Below are 18,037 nucleotides of genomic sequence, written 5' to 3'. Positions count from 1 at the left end.
AATAGAAGCACTGAGATATCAACGCTAAGTGAGCTCTATCAAGCGGGGAGAAGGATCATGGGGTTATCTCGTGCTTATCAGGATCTATAGAGTCCCTGTCAATATCATGATAGGACACTTGCTAAGTATGTAGATATATTATGACTATAAGCATCAACCAGAAGGCTGATCAGACCCTTCTCCTACGCAAAACTCGCAAGCCCAGCCCTCACCATGGCAATCATTCATCTCAGAGGCCGTGCCCTGCGCGTCGCCCTCCATGTCGCCACAGGCCTCAATTTCATCCTCTTTGGCTACGATCAGGGACTCCTCGGGGGGCTTATCAACACACCACAGTTCATCAATGCGTATGGACACCAGCCGACCGATACTATAATCGGCACAACCTCTGCTATCTACAGCGTTGGGGCTTTCTTTGGCGCTGTCTTTGCGGCAATATATGGTCTCAGAATGGGACGACGCATGATGCTTATGTTCTCCTGCTGCTGTGTGATTGTTGGTATGGCGATCCTGTAACCGTCCCATTTCATCCATCGGTACTAATCATCATGCATCACGTCTCCAGGTTCCGCAATCCAAGCCGCGGCTCCAAGCCTGGGTGCCATGATCGCAGGCAGAATCATAACGGGGTTCGGCGTGGGCATCAGCACATCCACGGTGCCGATTTGGATCTCGGAAACGTCTAGTCCAGTCCATCGCGGTCGAATGGTGGCAGTCCAGCTCGAAATCGTCCTCACAGGGTTCATGTTCTCGTACTGGTTTGACTATGGCATGAGCTTTGTGCAGTCGGAAGTGTCATTCCGCTTGCCCATTGCTTTGCAGGCGCTGTTCCCAATCGTCGCTTTCCCCGTCCTGTACATACTGCCGGAGAGTCCTCGTGTCCTGTGTGCGTGGGGGAGGGTTGATGAGGGCGTGGATGTTCTGGCACGTTTGGTATGTCCGCTCCCGGTCAACAGAAGGCCAGAAAACTACTGACTGACTGATTCATCATGTGTGCAGCACGACCTGTCGGTGACCGATGCTCATATCGTATCCGAGAAAGAACAGATTCTCCGCTCGATCGAGATCGAATCCGAGATCAAGGGCCAAGTCCTCCGGACACTATTCCTCGACAAATCGAACATCAATTACCGTCGCCGGGCCCTCACCACGATGACGATTTTCCTGCTGCAGCAATTCGGGGGTTGCACGTTTGTCGGCGTACGTGCCGTGCCTTCCTACTCATCCACTATGACCAGAACCCTAACAGACGCAGTACTACGCACCCATCATATTCGAGACCTCGATCGGTCTATCCAAGAACCTTAGCCCGATCATGTCCTGTGCGATGGCAACTAGCTACGCCGTGGGTGGCGTATTCCCGATCCTCCTGGTCGACCGCATCGGCCGTCGCAAGATGATGCTCTGGGGCGTCGCCGCGACTTCCTCGGTCTTTATCACCCTGACTGCTCTCACCTCGCAGGCTTCGCGGTCTGAGAGCATCGGATGGGGTGCTGCGATCATGGTGATTGTTTTTATCCTCGTATTCGCCATGACCTGGAACGCGCTGCCTTGGATCTACGGCAGTGAGCTGATGCCGTTGAATATGCGGCATATCAACGGCGCCATTGGGGCTGGAAGTGAATTTCTGTTTCAGTTTACTGTTCTTGGTACGTTTGGCTGGTCCTCTTCTAGCATGCCTACGGCACCCTACCATACATACCTATGGTACCCAGATACTGATTGTGTAATTACAGAGATGGCTCCCAGCGCGATCGCCTCCACCGGCTGGCGCATCTACATATTCTTCGCGGTGTTCAATGTGCTTACCTTCTTCTTCGTCTATGCTTTCTGTCCGGAGACAGCGCAGAAGACTCTGGAGGAGATTGACTTCCTCTACATTGACTCTGCCATTCAGGGGCTGGAGGTCTCGCTACCCGAAGAGCAGCCTTCTGCTTCCAAAGTGTAGCAATCGCACTTCCCAAATCTGTGTAATGGTAGAAGAAAAATAGACGGTGTCGATACCGTAACAATACCAACCAAAACAAAAGTTGTTGGGCGCTGCGGAAGTATGACCCAGTTTCCTCAGACCAGATCCACAGTGCGTCAATTCGTCCAGGGCTTCCTACCTGGACTCGGAGACAAATTGAATAATCGAGGGTGGCCATCTGTCCAGGCTCCGAGAAGTGTCCGACATGAGATCATCATTTGTCAGGGTCAGGTACCCTACTTTTCCTCGAGCCGGGAGCTCTATATAAAGGCAGAACATCAACCATCTAGATACCCACCCTAAGCTCAGTGTATGCTTCTTCATCTCAGTCCAATCCCCAGTACCCATCCACAATCACCGTTACAGCGATCAAACACCCAATTCCCCACTGTCAACATGTCCCAACCCTCGAAGCTATTCACCCCCCTGACCGTCGGGCGCCTGCACCTGCAGCACCGCATCGCCATGGCCCCCATGACTCGCTTCCGCTCCGACGAAGCCCACGTCCCCGTCCCCATCGTCCCAACCTACTACGCCCAGCGCGCCTCCACACCCGGCACCCTCATCATCACCGAGGCAACCTTCATCTCGCCGCGCGCCGCGGGCCAAGACAACGTTCCGGGGATCTACACGGCAGACCAAATCGCCGCCTGGAAGGAGGTGACGGCCGCCGTGCACGCGAAGGACTCGTTCATCTTCCTGCAGCTCTGGGCGCTTGGGCGCGCAGCCACGCACGAGTCTATCGCCAAGGAAGGGCACGACGTTGTGTCCAGCAGCGACGTGCCCATGGCCGAGGGCGCGCCTGTGCCGCGGCCGCTGTCGGAAGACGAGATCGAGGCGTACATCCGCGAGTACGCGCAGGCGGCCAAGAACGCCATCGCGGCCGGGTTCGACGGCGTCGAGGTCCACGGCGCGAACGGGTACCTAATTGACCAGTTCACGCAGGATACGGCGAACAAGCGCACGGATCAGTGGGGCGGGTCGGTTGCGAATCGCTCGCGCTTTGCGGTGCGTGTTGCGCAGGCGGTTGTTGAGGCTGTTGGCGCGGATCGCGTGGGGTATCGCCTCAGTCCGTTTAGTCACTTCCAGGGGATGAAGATGGAGGACCCCGTGCCGCAGTTTAGCGACCTGCTGCGGAAGCTGAGGGGGCTGGGGCTGGCGTATGTGCACCTTGTTGAGCCGCGGATTAGCGGGGCGGGGGATGCGGAGTCGTCGGATACGCTGGACTTTGCGTTTGAGGTCTGGGGGGGTGAGAGTCCGATTATTCTTGCTGGGGGGTTCAAGCCGGAGACGGCGAAGGTGGCTGTGGATGTGCAGCATCGGGATCGGGATGTGATGATTGCGTTTGGACGGCACTTTACTTCGAACCCGGATTTGCCGTCCAAGGTCAAGCAGGGGGTTGAGTTGGTGCCCTATGATCGAGATACGTTTTATAAGGTTGGCGCGCCGGAAGGATATGTGGATTACCCATAGCTACCATAGTGGGTGTTTGAGTGAGCAGGAATGATACATGAGGTGCCTGGCGTCCCTCTGCTGTGTTCGTTTAATAGAAAGTCATGATTAGGTAGGCAGCATTGCCTAGTTATTAGAATATCATATAGAACTAAGACTTGGAGTACGAATGTCTGCAAAAGAGGTAATCTTTCTCGAATCAACCGAGCAGTTCATCAACGTCTGAGACCTAGATAGTCATAACATAGCAGTTGGAAATGCCCTAAGCAGGGGAAATCTGACCTGATCTAATGTCAACTATGACTTCCTTGCCGTCACCACAGATAATTAATATAGATAGGTAGCATATATAGAGCGTAGAAGTATAATCCTTCCCAATTGAGGCTATGCGTATGTATGGACGGTGGCAAGACGTGGCATCCACGACAATGAAACCATCCACAGCCCAACCGTCACAAAACAAGACTACCTAAGCCCCCTTGACAAGCACCTGCTTCTCCTTCTTAATCTGCCTCACAACGTCAATATCAATCTTCAGTGTATTCGCCACCGTCTCTGCCGGCGTCAGCGCAAGCCACTGCGCAAGCGAGATGTCGACGACCCGGTCGCTCTTGTAGAACTCCAGCCACACGAGCGTCTCGTCGTCAGAGGTGTTTTCAATGTAATGGCCTGACACGTTTTCTTATCAACTAGATGGACAGAGAGAAGAGATGACATGAAAGGGAGGGAGGAATAGGGGAAGACGCACCGCTGTTATCAGGAAATACGGCCGTATCGCCAGCAGCGAAATCGAATGTTCGTGCCTTGGAGTCCCCGATGAAGACCGTTGCGCGGGCGGTGCCGCGGTGGAAGTAGAGCCATTCTTCGGCCTGGCAGTCGCATCCATGTATTAGTACGGCATTCAAGGTTGGATGGGTAAGGAAAGGAAGGTTTACGTTAGGATGCCAGTGCAGCTCACGCAGCCCTTTGGGCTCAAGCTCAACGATTGTTGCGGCAATCGTCGTGGCGATGGGAAAGTTCTTCGAGTCGATGCGTCGGAATGTTCCACCGCCGCCTGGGACGGGCTCGGAGGGATGGTCGTAGGTGTGGTAGACGTACGCATTGTCGCCGGTCAATGTTCCCTGGGGTGTATCGTCCGCTATCTCCGGGATAGTTGAGTTGAAAATATACGGGAACTTGTCGGGCACTGTATCGAAGACTGAGGTGTTGACGCCGAAGTTCTTGGCCAGGATGTCGCGCGGGGTGTGTTTGATCCAGTCGTCGACCATGAAGGTGGTCCTGCATACTCGTTACTGATTGCACCGCGTATCAATGAAGGGATGGGAGATTGCATACCCAACCTTCTCGAAATCCCCATCATCAAACACAAGCAGGTACTCGTTCTCGTCGTCAAGTCCCTGCACGTTATGCGCGACACCCTTGGGAAAGTACCAGATATCGCCGGTCTTCAGTGTCTCCGTTGTCCAGCGGCCGTTTTCGTCGACGGCGTTGAGGAGCAGGGAGCCTTCATACACGAACCCCCATTCGGCCTGCTACATTTAGTGCTTTATTCTTTTCTTAAGCTCAAAAAGACCATAGCCGGCATGAAGGACAATGTGCTTACCACACGATGCCAATGCAACTCCCGAATCGCACCCTTGGTCAAATGCTGCTGCGCACCCGAGATATCACGGCTCGACGAAAGATCCTGAACGAGCTGCTCGCGTACCCAACCGCCGGGGAAAAGACGCGTCTTGGAGTCGGAGAAGCTCCATTTCAGGTTCGGGACGATGCCGTTGTCTGTGGACTGGGCACCGAGGTTGTCGGGGTTCTGTTTGTCGCGGTGAAGATCGGTACCGCCTGTTTGTGCTTAGTTAAGGTACTTGAAAGTGTTAGGGGGGCGTATATTGTACCTAGAATAGGAGCGCCCTTGCCATTGTCATCGATGGGCTGGCCGTCTTTGAAGCCGGAGCGTTTGGCCAGCGACGGCGAGGCCAAGATTGATGGAACTGCGGCGAGCAAGAGGAGAAGTTTGGAGTGCATCTTGAGCACGAGTCAACAATGCAGTGGAGGACAAGGGCTGCTCCTGAACAACCTATGGTAAACGATGGGTGTCTTGGCTAACTAGGCGGCAACTACCATAGTTTATACAATCTCGAGGTCCTGGCGTGATGCAGATCCCCTCATACCTGCGTAAATGACAACATTTACATCGAAACTGACGACTCTACGACATGCAGAGCCTGAAGTGGGATCGACATGGACGCCGACGAGTGGCGGGATGTTTAGGGTAAGTGGTGCAGTACTAGAAGTTTGAGTATCCGGAGTGCATGACAAATAATACGCTGGGTGATGAATTGAGAGAGCACACTAGTCAAAGGTGCGGAAAGAGCGATTGGATCTGTCTTCAGTGACTGTAGCACAGGCTGGGGTAGACCCTTGCATGGGGCAAGTAGGGCAGCGATTGCCTCATGATGCCAAGCATGTCGTTATACAAGACCACAGCAAAACCACTGCAAGGGCCTTGGCAGCGCGGATGGCGTTATTCTGCGAGTCTCTTGCTCATCTTTATTGAACTTTGATTTGCTTGGCGACAAGGTCTGGGAATTATCCCGTAGCCCTGGTAGGCGCTTGTCAATGACTTGTGATCATAGTCAGGGCCAGGCACGACATGCCTCTTTTCTAATAGCATCCAGGAATCTGACATGTAAGACGGGGGTTTCCACGCTGTACGCGCTCGAGAATGTACTGGCAGGTCAGCCGAGCCAGTGGAACTGCAGCGCGAAGGCAAGTCGTGGGAGCTTGTCCCGCCGTTTACGCATGTGCCAAGGACAAAGCAAGCCTTGCCAATATCAGGAGACCCCAGCAGCATGCAGTGGGTATGGTACCATGACTCCAGCCCCAGTTTTAGGAACTTTTCAGGGCTCTTGGCGTCGATCAGTCAGATCTATGCCCATCCGAACCCTCACGGACGAACCCCGACTCTGAGTTTACCATAAGCCCGATCAGGCGCAGAGATTCGTACCATTCTTGGCTCGGGCTCCTCCAAGCCTTGTCCGTCTGCCTCACATCACGAGGGTGCACTTCCTTGCTCCGTCCCAGTCCCCGCGATGAACACTCCTTTGGGCTCTCATGGCGCGCCGTACGTTGCGGCTTTCCGTCTGGTATAGATCACGACATCGAGGATCGTCAGGGCGTTCATGCGTGATGCAGGTCCGTGCGACTGTCTGCCCAATGGTCGTGGGATCGGAGATGCTGCATGCAGTCCAGTTCTGCTGCACCTCGTCTATCTCATTAAACACGGCAAGGCGATGAATGAATGTTTTCCTATGTTGGTATTCCTGTCGGTCGATCAGTATCTCTTGATCTCTTTCGCGAGGCTATGCATACAACATGAACATGAACTATCGAAGTTGCGTGCTCCCCGCAGAAATGTCAAAACACCAGATATCAGACATAGGTATGGCAGTGAGGAGTTGAAGTTCGTATACTCAACAGAAGGAGATAGAAGGTTATAAAAGCCTTCTCCCTCGATAATCTGCTCAAACCTGCTCAGAGATCATCAGTCCTTTACACTATTTCCTTCCTTTACTATTTCTAAGTGTACAACTCACACTCATTGGCCCAAGATGAAGTCAGCTTCTCTTGCCCACTTAATCCCCCTGGCCTCCTTAGGCCAGACCCTCTCAATTTCTCTGCCTCCATTGATTCCACACATCCCCGGTGTGACCGAAGCCCTGAACGACATCGTTCCCCCTCTGCCAATCCTCCAGGTCCCAACTGCTGCCCTCGACAGCCCCCCCTTCACCCCCAGCAACATCAAGCCCAAGAAAATCGGTTACTTCTGGACCGGGTCTGGCGACAAGCAGCACAAGGACTTCCTTGCCACGTACAGTCTCGACGATGACACCTTCGGCGAACTGATCTACGTGACCGACGTGCCTACCAGCGGCAATGACCCCCATCACCTAGGTCCATCCCTTGACGGGAAGACCCTGGTCGGTGGTGGTCTCCTGTCTTTGCTCAAGACCCAGGTATGTCTCGCATCCATGCTGCCCGTCAGCCCTCTCTAACCTCGGGCTGTGACCAGGACACGGCCTTCTACTTTGATACGTCCAACCCCTATCGCCCCAAATTCCTCAAAAGCAACCGGGCCATTTTGTCGTCTATCGCCGACGAGATCCGCGCGAAGCCCGATGGCGGCTTCTACATAACATACATGGGCTCCGCCGTGGGCACGAGCCCCGGCCGTCTCGTTGAGACCGACGCAGACTTTAACATCATCCACGAGTGGCCCGAGGATGTCGATGGACTCCTTAACATTCTCGGTGAACAATTCTCCCCTCACGGGCTAAGCATCGACTGGGAGCGCAAGTTGATTCTCACCTCGGACTTCGTGGAGCCTGTCACCATCCTCAAGCCAAGTCTTGGTATTCACCGTGCGGATACGTTGCGGCTGTGGGACTTGGATAGTAAGAAGATTCTCAATACTATTACTATTCCCAATGTATGCCCACCTTTTTTCTTGGGTATGTCGTTGGGATGCTAATGTAGCGCAGGGCGGCGGCATCCAAGACGTCAAGTTCATTCCGGGCAACAAAGAGGGCGCGGCTCTGGCCACTGCGGTTCATCTAGGTCAGGTGTGGATCATATACCCTGAGCGCAAGGACGCAAATGGCAAGCCGGGTGTTGCAGAGCTGCTTTATGACCTTGGCCCTAAGGCGCGCGATACGGTCGCGATCTAGTACGTCTCAACTACCCCCTTCCATCTCTTTTTCCTTCCTATACTAACAGTGCTTGCTTGTGCCCAGCACCGACATCACCCAAGACGGGCGCTACATCTACCTCACGCTCACAACCGCAAATCACATCGCGGCGCTCGACATCTCCGACCTGTCCAACGTGAAACGCCTCGATGACCCGGACGAGGACCAGCCGACCATCGGTCCTCATTATGTGAAAGTGACGCCGGACCAGAAACACCTCGTTGTCACGGACTACTTCGTGCAAACCGGGGAGATTGGGCTGATTAATACGCCCGCGGACTTTAAGGCGCTGTATATTGATCTTAACGAGGATGGGAGTCTGAGCTTTAATCGCTCGATTGACTTTACAAGGGAGTTTGCCAATCGAGGTGGGGCGAAGCCGCATTCCTCTGTTGTGTTTGATTTGAGTGATCCGGAGAATCCGCTTTACTACTAAGTAGGGCTCTTGAGGAGGACATGGTGGGAGATACGATGTGATGGCAGTGGTGAGTCCGGGTGTGGTAAGAGTTGTTCTTCTTCTTTCTATCTTAACCTATTTTCTGTCTTTATCATACCTATCATAGTATCCCTTTGTATAGGGGATGCAAGGCTATCCATGTATGCAGCCTAGCACATAATAATTTATTGTTTCCGCTCTTTTGTGTTTAACATCCCAATATATACTGTGATTGTGGTTGTTTGAATCTGCCATCCCTCCAGACCTACGCCTCTGTATCCTTAGCATGCACCCGAATCTGCCTCAGCGTCGGCCCCAAAAAAGCCATGGCACCCGTACCCGTCCTTGAATTTCCATTCCCATTACCCTTCCCTCGCCTCTGACTCTGGCTGGAACCAGATGCACCAGCACCACCAAACGCCCGCTCCGGATCAACCTCAATCCCCCGATGAATATCGCGCCGCCCACTCTCAGCCTCGGCCGCAATCTGGCCCTGCCGGTAGACCGTCCAGCACGACCACGACCCGAAGATTAACAGTGTCAGCGGGATCACGACCACCCAGTATGCCCAGAAGGGGGTTGTGTCGAAGGTCGGGAGGGAGAAGAGGGTCTAGCCCCAGCTAACATTAGCTTTGTGTATCTGGGGGTGGGGATGGGGCGATGGAAGGTGTGCTTGCTTACGGCGATATACGTTGCCGGGAAGAAGATTGCAGTCAAGACGGTCAGCGACTTCAGTGCTGAGCCGTCGCGCTTCGAAGCCTCGGAGATCTTCTTTGATTCCATGGCCACCGAGACGCCGATCATGTTGTCGCGCTGCGAGAGGAGGCCGTAGATCTAACACCCCAGCTCATGTCAGTACCATACATCGCCTGCCCTGACTAAATGCCATTTGCAATACACGGTTGCCGAAGGTGGAACTCACAGCCGTAATTTGGTTATCCGCCCTCCGCTCATTATACTTCATATCAACCAACCGGAACCTCAGCGCCAGTTCCAGGTTCCCTAGCCACTGCCTGTACGCCTCAATTCCCCCATCCCTCACCCCATTGCCCCCAACCCCAGCAGGACCAAATGCCCCCACTCCCTCCAACTCCCCCATCACCCCCCTAACAACCTCAAGATAAACCCCCACCGCCTCAATGCGTCTCCAGCTCAAGCCCACATGTATCTTCGCCGCATGCCCCAAGCGACTCAGCTCGTTATCGTGCGCGGGCGCATCCGCCGCCGGAATCTCAAGCCAGCCGTGCTGGCCGGTCGCCTTTTCGACGACGCTGAGTTCCTGACGCACCTTTTGCATGAAGAGGAGGTTTGTACTTAGGCTTATTTCGATTAGAAGGGTTGGAATTAGTAAAGCGTGGCCGAGGAGGTGGCTGTGTTTTTGCAAAGATTGCTCAAGGAGGGTTTGGTCATACGGACTGACGCGCAGACCGAGTGCGGTGCTTGTGTTGCTGGGAAATGTGTGGGATATGGCGATTATAGAGGCGAAACTGCCCGAGAGGCGGAGAGAGAGAGTGAGTACTTTTGCCGATTAGTGATGCTGCCACTATACGCACTAGTCTGGTACAGCGAACGCACCAATAGACTCAACCTGTCCGTTCTCACTGTATATGACCTCCCGACTCGCGGTCCCAGACGTCGAGCGGTACCGCCAGGCATCCAGGGCTTCGGTGAAGTGGTATCGCTCCGCTAGACGGGCGAAACTCTCCTGCCTCATTGCGATCTCTAGGGTTTCGCCTGAAGTTAGGATGTTTCCGTCTGCGTCGAGCGTTGTATGGGCGGTTCCTGCGAATCTAGACGGTGTTAGTTGTGGTTGGAAAAGAGGATGGTACCATGGAAAACGGGGCACGCTGAACGTACATCCATCGGACTCGTCCTGATAGTTCGGATTGGGTGTCAGTTGTGGATTTGAATGGCCCCTATAGATTGTTTTAGCTTTGGATTGAATGTTTATCAAATCGATGATAGGGCATACCGTTTCGTTCATCCATTCGTCGACACTTTCGTGGCTTAGTGAGGCCTTGGTGTACTCGCTGCATTTTCCGATCTGATATGGCACATGATAATCAATTTCTCCAATAGAAGATCCACAATAGGCGAAGGAAAGAGGAGGTCTTACAGAGTACCGCTTCATCTCGGTCACTGTACACACCCCTGGTATGAACTGGACAACGCCCCCTGGGTCTAGCCCTGTCATGGGCGTATCGAGTTCCATGATGAGATGGCTAATGCATCAGTAAAAAAGGTGAATTCTGAAAGTACTTAGAGTACCCTATAGCGGCGGAGTGGATAAGACAACCAAGGGTACGAAGAAAGCCAAGTGGGCCACCCGGGAATGGGAACGAGGAAGGGAACGGGAATGCGGGGATAAAAGCCTTCTCAAGTCGTTTCAGCTTCAGCCCCAGATCCTATTCGAGTTCTCGCTGTTCGGCTGACGTGCATCTGTGCTCGGCGATAAGGGGTCAAATCCCTGCTTCTTTGACGATTATTGGAGGATAATGCCTGTGGCGTTGATGCAGCCGCCGAGCTGAATCGAAGAGGCTGGAATAGCCGAGGGAGGTTGCACGAGACTCAGGGGAAGACGCCTTCGTCTTAAGGCACGGACGACAAATTACTAGTAGAGATTTCATGGATATTGCTCTTGGACTCAGGGTGGAGGTCATATCTTGGAGGCAGAAGAAGTTTTCAAGGTTGTCTGTCCAAGTCAAGCGGATCAAGGTGCAGCTTGGTAGTCTTTCACCTTATGTTATTGACTGCGATATAGAAAACTACCGAAAGGTGTTAAAATAGGTTTCCAAATGCAGACCTAAAAGTGCATCTGCTCGGCCACCCCAGTCGTATTTCAGCAGCATCTTATGCTTTCAAGATTGGGCCAGAGCACCAGTTCAGCGGGCAACATAGCAAAGCAAGATGAGGTTTAATGTTATACCATTACATAGAGGTTGGTAGCACTTCAATCCACTATGCTTTACAGTCAATTAAGCGCGTACGACATACAAAGAGGACGGGTGGCAGAGATTCTCTCTAACCTGGTCATCACTAGCCCTAACTACCATAATCTATCAAGCCCTAAGCTTCCATATACCATCCCATCGAATATACCCTGCTTGCATGAATATTCACATTACCTAGGTAAGTAAATTGCATATCACTTGAAGTAGTGTAGTGCCCATTCTGTGTTAAGACGATGCGTATACCCTTCACCCGTCTATTGAGAAGGGCATCGTCTCCAAGCGCCAGAGCCATAGGTCCCCATGCAAATTCACCAAATCAAAGCTTCGCCCTACCATTCCCAGCAGCCTTAACATCCAACCCCCTGAGCTTTCCCTCCTCCCTCCACCTTCCAATATACTCCAAAAACGACCTCGTCCCCTCAGACCACATCACCCCGCGCGCTTTCTTCTCCTTTTCCGCCGGATCCGTAACCCGCGCACTATCCCCATGCCCATTAAAGTACCCAGGCGTACACCCGGCAAGAACAGAGTAGAACCCCGCGCGCCGCACAATCTCCGCCGTGTGCGCCTCCTCGCCTTCCCTGCTGACCTCAACAATGGCTCTCTTTCCAGCCCCAACGCGTCTCTCCGCTTCCTTTATCCAGTACGCCACATGCTCCGCGATAAAACCCAGCATGAACACGTTGTTCCCGGTAATAGTCGCCTGGCTCGTGCCCGAGAAGAATAAATTCGGGAACCCGTTTGTCGCGTACCCGTGGAGTGTGGAAGCCCCCTGGGTACGCCACTTCTCGTCCAGTGATTGTCCGTCCCGGCCGAGAACATTCACGCCTGTTCGGGCAGCGGGACTCCCACTCCCTGTTGTGGGCGCTTGGTATCCTGTGCCAAAGATTATGATGTCGAAGGGATATTCTTTCTCACCGATTACGAGGCCCCTTTCCGTTGCGCGCGAAGGACCCTGCCCGTCTGTGTCGAGGAGGTGCACGTTTGATTTGTTGAAGGTCTGCAGGTATGTATCGCTGAATGTGGGACGCTTGCACCAGGATGGATACCAGGGTTTCAGCTTCTCGGCTGTCTCTGGGTCTTTAACAAGGGCAGAGACTCTATCGCGGACAGATTCCATATGCGGGAGATCGAGGGCGTGGTATGCATCCGTGTGTTTCTCAAGTGTTTCCGGACTCGCATCGATGAGACCGTGGCCCGGTGTTCCAGTGACGCCCGAATACGCCGGCATATCAGTCCACGCGTCGTTGACAAGATTCTCCAGGCCCTCAGGAGCAGAGTTGGTAATGAACGCATTGAGGTTTAGAGACCGTTTAAACTGCCACCCTTTCTCGCGCGCAATCTTGCTCTTGAACTCGTCTATATGCGTTACCCGCTGTCCACGAGGTCGAACCGGCGCCGGCGTTCGCTGAACAACATACAACTCCCCCGCATACTTCGCAACCTCAGGAACGACCGCAATAGCCGTCGCAGCCGTTCCCACCACAGCAACCCTCTTCCCCTGCAGTCCCGTCAAAGACTGATCTTCCTGTGACCCGCCAGAAACCACATAGTTCCAGCGCGCCGTATGCCACATCTCCCCCTTGAACTCCGTCAAGCCCGGAATCCGCGGGATTTGGGGCCTCGTCAACACACCAGCAGCGAGGTAGACATACTCCGCCTGAAACTCCCTTCTCACAGGCTCTTGGTTCGGCCCACGATTCTCAACAGCCGCAATTCTCCACACCTGCGCACCCTCATCCCAACTAACGCCCTTCACATCCGCCCGAAAAAGCGCCTTATCACCCAATCCCCACCTCTCCGCAATCCTCTCCGCATGCTCCCTGACCTCCAGGCCACTCGCATATTTCTTGCTCGGAACATACCCCGTCTCCTCCAGCAGCGGCAGGTAAACATAACTCTCGACGTCGCAGTGTAACCCTGGAAAACGGTTCCAGTACCACGTGCCCCCAAACCCGCCCGCTGCGTCGGCGAGGCGGATTTCCGACGCGGTTGCGATTCCGCTCTCGATCAGGCGGACCGCGAATTGGAGACCGCCGTATCCGGCGCCCAGGACGAAGAAGCGGTATGTGGTGCCATCTGTGATAGGGGAGGGTTTGGCGTTTAGGGCTGAGTGGTTTGCCCAGGGATCTGCGGCGAGAGAGCGCAGACGGGATTCTTCGGAGGTGCTTAGGGGGATGAATTGCGAGGAGCCGTCGGGGCGCAGGCGTTTATTTGCTTCGTGCTCGTAGCGCTGGCGCACGGAGGCGAGTTTTAGGGGGTTGAGTGCGGGTTCTTGTTCGGTTGAAACCATATTTGCGCAGTGTTCTGAGAGTTTATCTGGTATGGTAGATTCCCTGTTTCCCAGATGTCAAAATTGTTTCCCAGTCCGTGAAGGGGTTATATAGCCCCGAGGAGTTGGAGACATCCATGGCAAGGAGGGGCAGCATTCTCGATGACGCCAGTTCGCGCCGGCAAGGTGTGACGAAATAAGCAAATAATCGCCATCTTTGAGCAATCCGAGTGCGCATGCGCTAGGGTATGGTCCGAAATCCAGGTTGTTATTGCAGAAGCACCTATTAAGATCGTCATATCTTATCACACATTAAGTCCTTTTTCAAGGCCACTCAACCTTGCAGGCAACATGCCCGTTACCCAGTCCACCTGCACTTTTTTGAGCCCTACCTATGGTATGGTAGGTACTTAGCTCTCTACAATCAACTCCTGTTACCAATATCTCCGGCGCCGAAGACACTCCAATAACACTCATTGCCATTATTAACCCGAACTCTTCTCCCTCGCATGTACCATAACCTGCCCAATCGTCGATCAAGCAAAATCCTCGCTCTTTGTCCACTGTCCATTATTGGCTGTTCTTTCAAGGGTTGAGCATTTGTCTGCCTCTGCAGAGTTTGTTTTTTTGGGTTGGGGGAAAGTTTGTCGGATCTATCACAAAGACGCAGTGGTAGCTGCCTAGGTAAAGCTAAGAGAGTAAGCTCCGAATTAAGACCAGACCAAGTCATTCCAGGGCCTGTGAAATAACCTTTCACTCCTCATCCTCCTCACTCAGATATGGCTGCTCCAGCAACTCGCGAGTCCCCATCCTCTTCCGGGGGGTCCTGCTGCAACATCAAAAGCAGAAACGCCGCCAGACAGCGTGTATTCCCCGCGCCAAAGTCCGCCGGCAGCCGGGCGGCAAGATACGTGACGAACCCGTCCAGACCACCGCCCAGGACCTGCTCGATCTGCCGCAGATGCTCAGTGTCAATGTCTTCGTGTGAGAGACCGAATGTTCCAATGGAGAATAGGGGCTCGTTTGTTGCGAGTTCGAAGATCTAGCCAGGTACGTCGGAATTAGTAATAGAACGCACTGTACGACGATGTCCGGGGTGGATGAGAGGAAATGGAAATGTAATTAGTTTACCAAGCAGCCCAACGCCCAGAATCGATCTTGATACCCCATCTCTCCTGGCGGATTAGTTCTGGTGCGCGTAGAGCTGTGGGTGTTTCAGGTTGGGTCTTCTGGTAATCGTAGCCCGTCCACATACTGGGTAGAGCTAGTACGGCGAATACGGCGTTAGTCCATTGTTCATGACACAATGGAAAAAGTGTCCTATCTGAGCCAAGATCCCCAATTGTAGACAGCAGTATAGAAAAGTCCTTCTCGTCCAAGGCGCCACGACGTCTCTGCGAATGGACCAGGTATCTCGGGGCGCTATCGTCAACCGTTACGCCATCAAGCCACTGCACGGGACTAAATTCCGGGGGATATAAGACAGGGGCTTCGCCTTCGCCTCCGTCCTCGGTAGTTCCAGCTTTGGCAATAAGGATATTCGCGGGCGGCAAGTCTGCCGGATTTCAATTTGTCAGTAACACACAAGGCTGGGATCCGGGGCAACACACCACAATGAATAAACCCCTCATCATGAACAACCTGCAGACCCAGGAGTATCTGCTTCGAAACAGAGCGTACAAACGCTGCATTGCGCGGTTTTGCGGTAACAGTCAGATCGTGACAGTCGCCCAGCACCACGGGAAACACAAGGCACAGGTGCAATCCATTCGGGCCTCTAAAGAAGAAGGCATTCAGTAAGTCCAGGGCGTTCTCGCGGGGCTTCATGCTGCTGGCTGGAAGGAATCAATGGGTTTCGAACTCGGTGTTGCCCTCTGGGCCGTTGTTTGCTTTGAGGATTTTGAGTGCGATGAAATGCTGGGTCTTTTCGAAACTTTGTGGTGGTAGACAAAGCTGTTAGCTGGGATTCACTCTTGAGGAATGAGATGGGACTTACGCCTTATCTCGAGCAAGCCAGATAGTTGAGAACTGTCCAAAGCTTAGCTTTGCGATGACTTTGTATCTGTAACCGATGGTGTCTTCTAAATGGACTGGGTGGTAGCCGCCTCGGCGATACTCTTCAACAGGTTCGACGACATCGCGGATTGTTTCGAAGCGAGGCATCTTGATGAGAGTCGCGTAGGTCAACACAAGGTGAGGGGGAAAAGAAAGTGAAGGTGAAACGGATGAAGAAGGTGCGCCTTGTCCCCTCCACCGTCACGTGGCTTGCTACATGTACCTGACTTTGAGCAGAACAATATTTTCTCTTTGAGTGTTACGCTTTAGGACCCCTAAAGGCACATTGAGATGTCCTTCTCATGTGGTATCTAATAAGTGGGCATATCATAACATGAAGTATATTCTGCTGACTTGATATATTAGTCCACAAAGCCCATCCATGAACTCCTAGAGATGTAAGTTGCACTTCAGCTCCAGGAGTTTGATATCCATGTTTCGACCTACCAATAATGAAAATATTCGACTCATATTAAGGTTTGTTTGGCGTGGGGATCTTAGCTACAGTGGACGCAGCCCACTCCCGAGTCACGAAGAGGCCGAGATCTCGCGCCCCCAAAGACAAATCGCCAACCCAGACAAGCCCCGAGCAGGAAGAGAAAGTAAACAGGAGTTCTAAACTGTTACCCTACCTCATTCAATCCTCAATCTCCACATATAAATACCGGTGCCGAAGCAACTCAGTCGTCGTCATCCGCTCGGCAGGTTTCTCCTTTAGCATGCAAAGCAGAAACCCGGCCAGATCCCTAGTACTCTTCTCTCCAAAGTCAGCCGGTAACCTACGCGTTAAATGCGTGATAAACCAATCCAGACCCCTGCCCACCACCAACTCAATCAGCATCTCATGCTCATAGTCCATATCCTCCTCGCAGGGCCCGTATTTTCCGGTAAGCGTGAAGAGCGGCTTGCTTGTTGCTAGCTCGAATATCTTATGCTACGTTCAGGTTAGGAATGGATACGGCGGTAGGAGTGGAGGAGGATGGGGGGCCTACAAGGCACCCCAGCGCCCAGGCGTCAATGGCAGCATTCCACCGGGAAGGCTCTATCAACTCGGGCGCGCGTAGTGCAGTCGGCATTGCTGGTAGAGTGCCAGGGCGAACCCTATTGGGGGGACTATAGCTGTTGTTTCCGAGCAGGATAGGCATAGCTAGCAATCCTCGGATAAGTCTTTAAGTTGCCACTTGTTAGAGGAAATAGGGGATAGCGTACCTGCTTCAAGATTACCAATCTTGAACAGCAGGCTCGAGATATCGACGCCGTTTCCTTGGTCCCGCCCACGCTGTCTTTGCGAGGGAACCAGGTACTTCGGGACGCTGTCAATTGCCTGCACGCCCTCTAGCCCTTTTATGGGGACGCGTTCCGGGTCGAACAGGAGCCGAGGATATGCTTCGGTCCCGGCGTATCCTGGGGTCTGCTTGGTTGTGACCATGATGTTTGTAGGTTGCAGGTCTGCATTTGTTCAGTCGCTGCCCTTAATAGGTAGTAATATCCCATGTCTACATGCAGGTGGGTATGGTAAATATGGTACCATACCATAGGACTACGTACCTCAATGGATGTACCCGCCTCCATAGCGGTATGAAGCGAGTGAGGACCAAGCAGGATCTGCTTCGCGATGTACTGCACATCCTTTGGGCGGTTCGCAACCATCCCCTGACAATCGCCAAGCATGACGGGAAATACCAGGCACAGGTGCGCTCCGCTCGCTCCAAATACGTGGAAGTAATACAATAGCTTCAATAGGTGTTCCGATTCATCGACATGAAATTGCGGTGCAGTGTAGGTCATAAGCTCAGTGTTGTTTATCGTCAAGTCTGCTTTCAAGATTCTAAGAGCGACGAGGCACCGGGGGTGTAAAGCAGGGAAGCTTTTAGGAGTACAGGTAATGCTAGTGTTAGCTATGAACTGGGTAGGAAATAATACGAATTTCTGCTGTAAAAATGGTTGAAGCGAAGCCTTACTCTAGGTCCTCTGCTAGCCATACAGTCGAGAATCGTCCATATCCAAGCTTCCCAATGATTTTGTACGTGTTCTTGATCACATCGCCCAGATGAACGGGATGATATCCGCCTGGACGATACTCCTCAATGGGCTCGACATCTTCAATAATCTTTTCAAACCGGGCCATTTTGACGGATTATCAGGCGGAAATCTTTT

The 18,037-nt window shown here is 53.0% G+C and overlaps 8 protein-coding genes across 8 annotated transcripts; 3 read left to right on the top strand and 5 right to left on the bottom strand.

Moving 5' to 3' along the window:
* Positions 1 to 213: 213 nt before the first annotated feature.
* On the top strand, positions 214 to 1,948 carry BDW74DRAFT_164443 (uncharacterized protein; the record flags this gene model as incomplete). The annotated part of the gene is made up of 5 exons (XM_073726262.1): positions 214 to 499; positions 566 to 933; positions 1,000 to 1,200; positions 1,256 to 1,649; positions 1,737 to 1,948. 5 exons carry the CDS (start codon positions 214 to 216, stop codon positions 1,946 to 1,948), a joined length of 1,461 nt encoding a protein of 486 aa, XP_073589274.1.
* Positions 1,949 to 2,365: 417 nt separating this feature from the next.
* On the top strand, positions 2,366 to 3,442 carry BDW74DRAFT_172020 (alkene reductase; the record flags this gene model as incomplete). The annotated part of the gene is made up of 1 exon (XM_073727430.1): positions 2,366 to 3,442. One exon carries the CDS (start codon positions 2,366 to 2,368, stop codon positions 3,440 to 3,442), a length of 1,077 nt encoding a protein of 358 aa, XP_073589273.1.
* A 448-nt stretch (positions 3,443 to 3,890) lies between these two features.
* On the bottom strand, positions 3,891 to 5,487 carry BDW74DRAFT_184431 (uncharacterized protein; the record flags this gene model as incomplete). The annotated part of the gene is made up of 6 exons (XM_073730811.1): positions 5,314 to 5,487; positions 5,025 to 5,260; positions 4,757 to 4,950; positions 4,357 to 4,699; positions 4,170 to 4,290; positions 3,891 to 4,090 (listed from the first exon to the last, which is right to left on the bottom strand). Exons 1-6 carry the CDS (start codon positions 5,441 to 5,443, stop codon positions 3,891 to 3,893), a joined length of 1,224 nt encoding a protein of 407 aa, XP_073589272.1. The 5' UTR covers positions 5,444 to 5,487.
* A 1,542-nt stretch (positions 5,488 to 7,029) lies between these two features.
* BDW74DRAFT_172018 (uncharacterized protein) lies at positions 7,030 to 8,602 on the top strand (the record flags this gene model as incomplete). The annotated part of the gene is made up of 4 exons (XM_073727429.1): positions 7,030 to 7,434; positions 7,491 to 7,907; positions 7,960 to 8,144; positions 8,212 to 8,602. 4 exons carry the CDS (start codon positions 7,030 to 7,032, stop codon positions 8,600 to 8,602), a joined length of 1,398 nt encoding a protein of 465 aa, XP_073589271.1.
* A 265-nt stretch (positions 8,603 to 8,867) lies between these two features.
* BDW74DRAFT_172017 (uncharacterized protein) lies at positions 8,868 to 10,814 on the bottom strand (the record flags this gene model as incomplete). The annotated part of the gene is made up of 6 exons (XM_073727428.1): positions 8,868 to 9,212; positions 9,284 to 9,436; positions 9,501 to 10,120; positions 10,178 to 10,392; positions 10,460 to 10,518; positions 10,575 to 10,814. The coding sequence occupies 6 exons, from the start codon at positions 10,812 to 10,814 to the stop codon at positions 8,868 to 8,870; spliced, it is 1,632 nt and encodes a 543-aa protein (XP_073589270.1).
* Positions 10,815 to 11,869: 1,055 nt separating this feature from the next.
* On the bottom strand, positions 11,870 to 13,846 carry BDW74DRAFT_184430 (flavin-containing monooxygenase; the record flags this gene model as incomplete). Its single annotated transcript, XM_073730810.1, has 1 exon — positions 11,870 to 13,846. One exon carries the CDS (start codon positions 13,844 to 13,846, stop codon positions 11,870 to 11,872), a length of 1,977 nt encoding a protein of 658 aa, XP_073589269.1.
* Positions 13,847 to 14,594: 748 nt separating this feature from the next.
* Positions 14,595 to 15,988, bottom strand: BDW74DRAFT_172015 (kinase-like domain-containing protein; the record flags this gene model as incomplete). The annotated part of the gene is made up of 6 exons (XM_073727427.1): positions 14,595 to 14,867; positions 14,957 to 15,000; positions 15,081 to 15,380; positions 15,436 to 15,602; positions 15,687 to 15,758; positions 15,822 to 15,988. 6 exons carry the CDS (start codon positions 15,986 to 15,988, stop codon positions 14,595 to 14,597), a joined length of 1,023 nt encoding a protein of 340 aa, XP_073589268.1.
* Positions 15,989 to 16,517: 529 nt separating this feature from the next.
* On the bottom strand, positions 16,518 to 18,008 carry BDW74DRAFT_172014 (kinase-like domain-containing protein; the record flags this gene model as incomplete). The annotated part of the gene is made up of 5 exons (XM_073727426.1): positions 16,518 to 16,814; positions 16,873 to 17,027; positions 17,090 to 17,329; positions 17,443 to 17,747; positions 17,842 to 18,008. 5 exons carry the CDS (start codon positions 18,006 to 18,008, stop codon positions 16,518 to 16,520), a joined length of 1,164 nt encoding a protein of 387 aa, XP_073589267.1.
* Between the last annotated feature and the right edge of the window lie 29 nt (positions 18,009 to 18,037).

This window comes from Aspergillus multicolor (assembly GCF_047715735.1).
Source record: "Aspergillus multicolor strain CBS 133.54 unplaced genomic scaffold BDW74scaffold_1, whole genome shotgun sequence".
Classification (NCBI taxonomy): domain Eukaryota; kingdom Fungi; phylum Ascomycota; class Eurotiomycetes; order Eurotiales; family Aspergillaceae; genus Aspergillus; species Aspergillus multicolor.
Note: the sequence above shows the minus strand (reverse complement) of the source record. Positions and strands in the feature narration are given on the sequence as shown.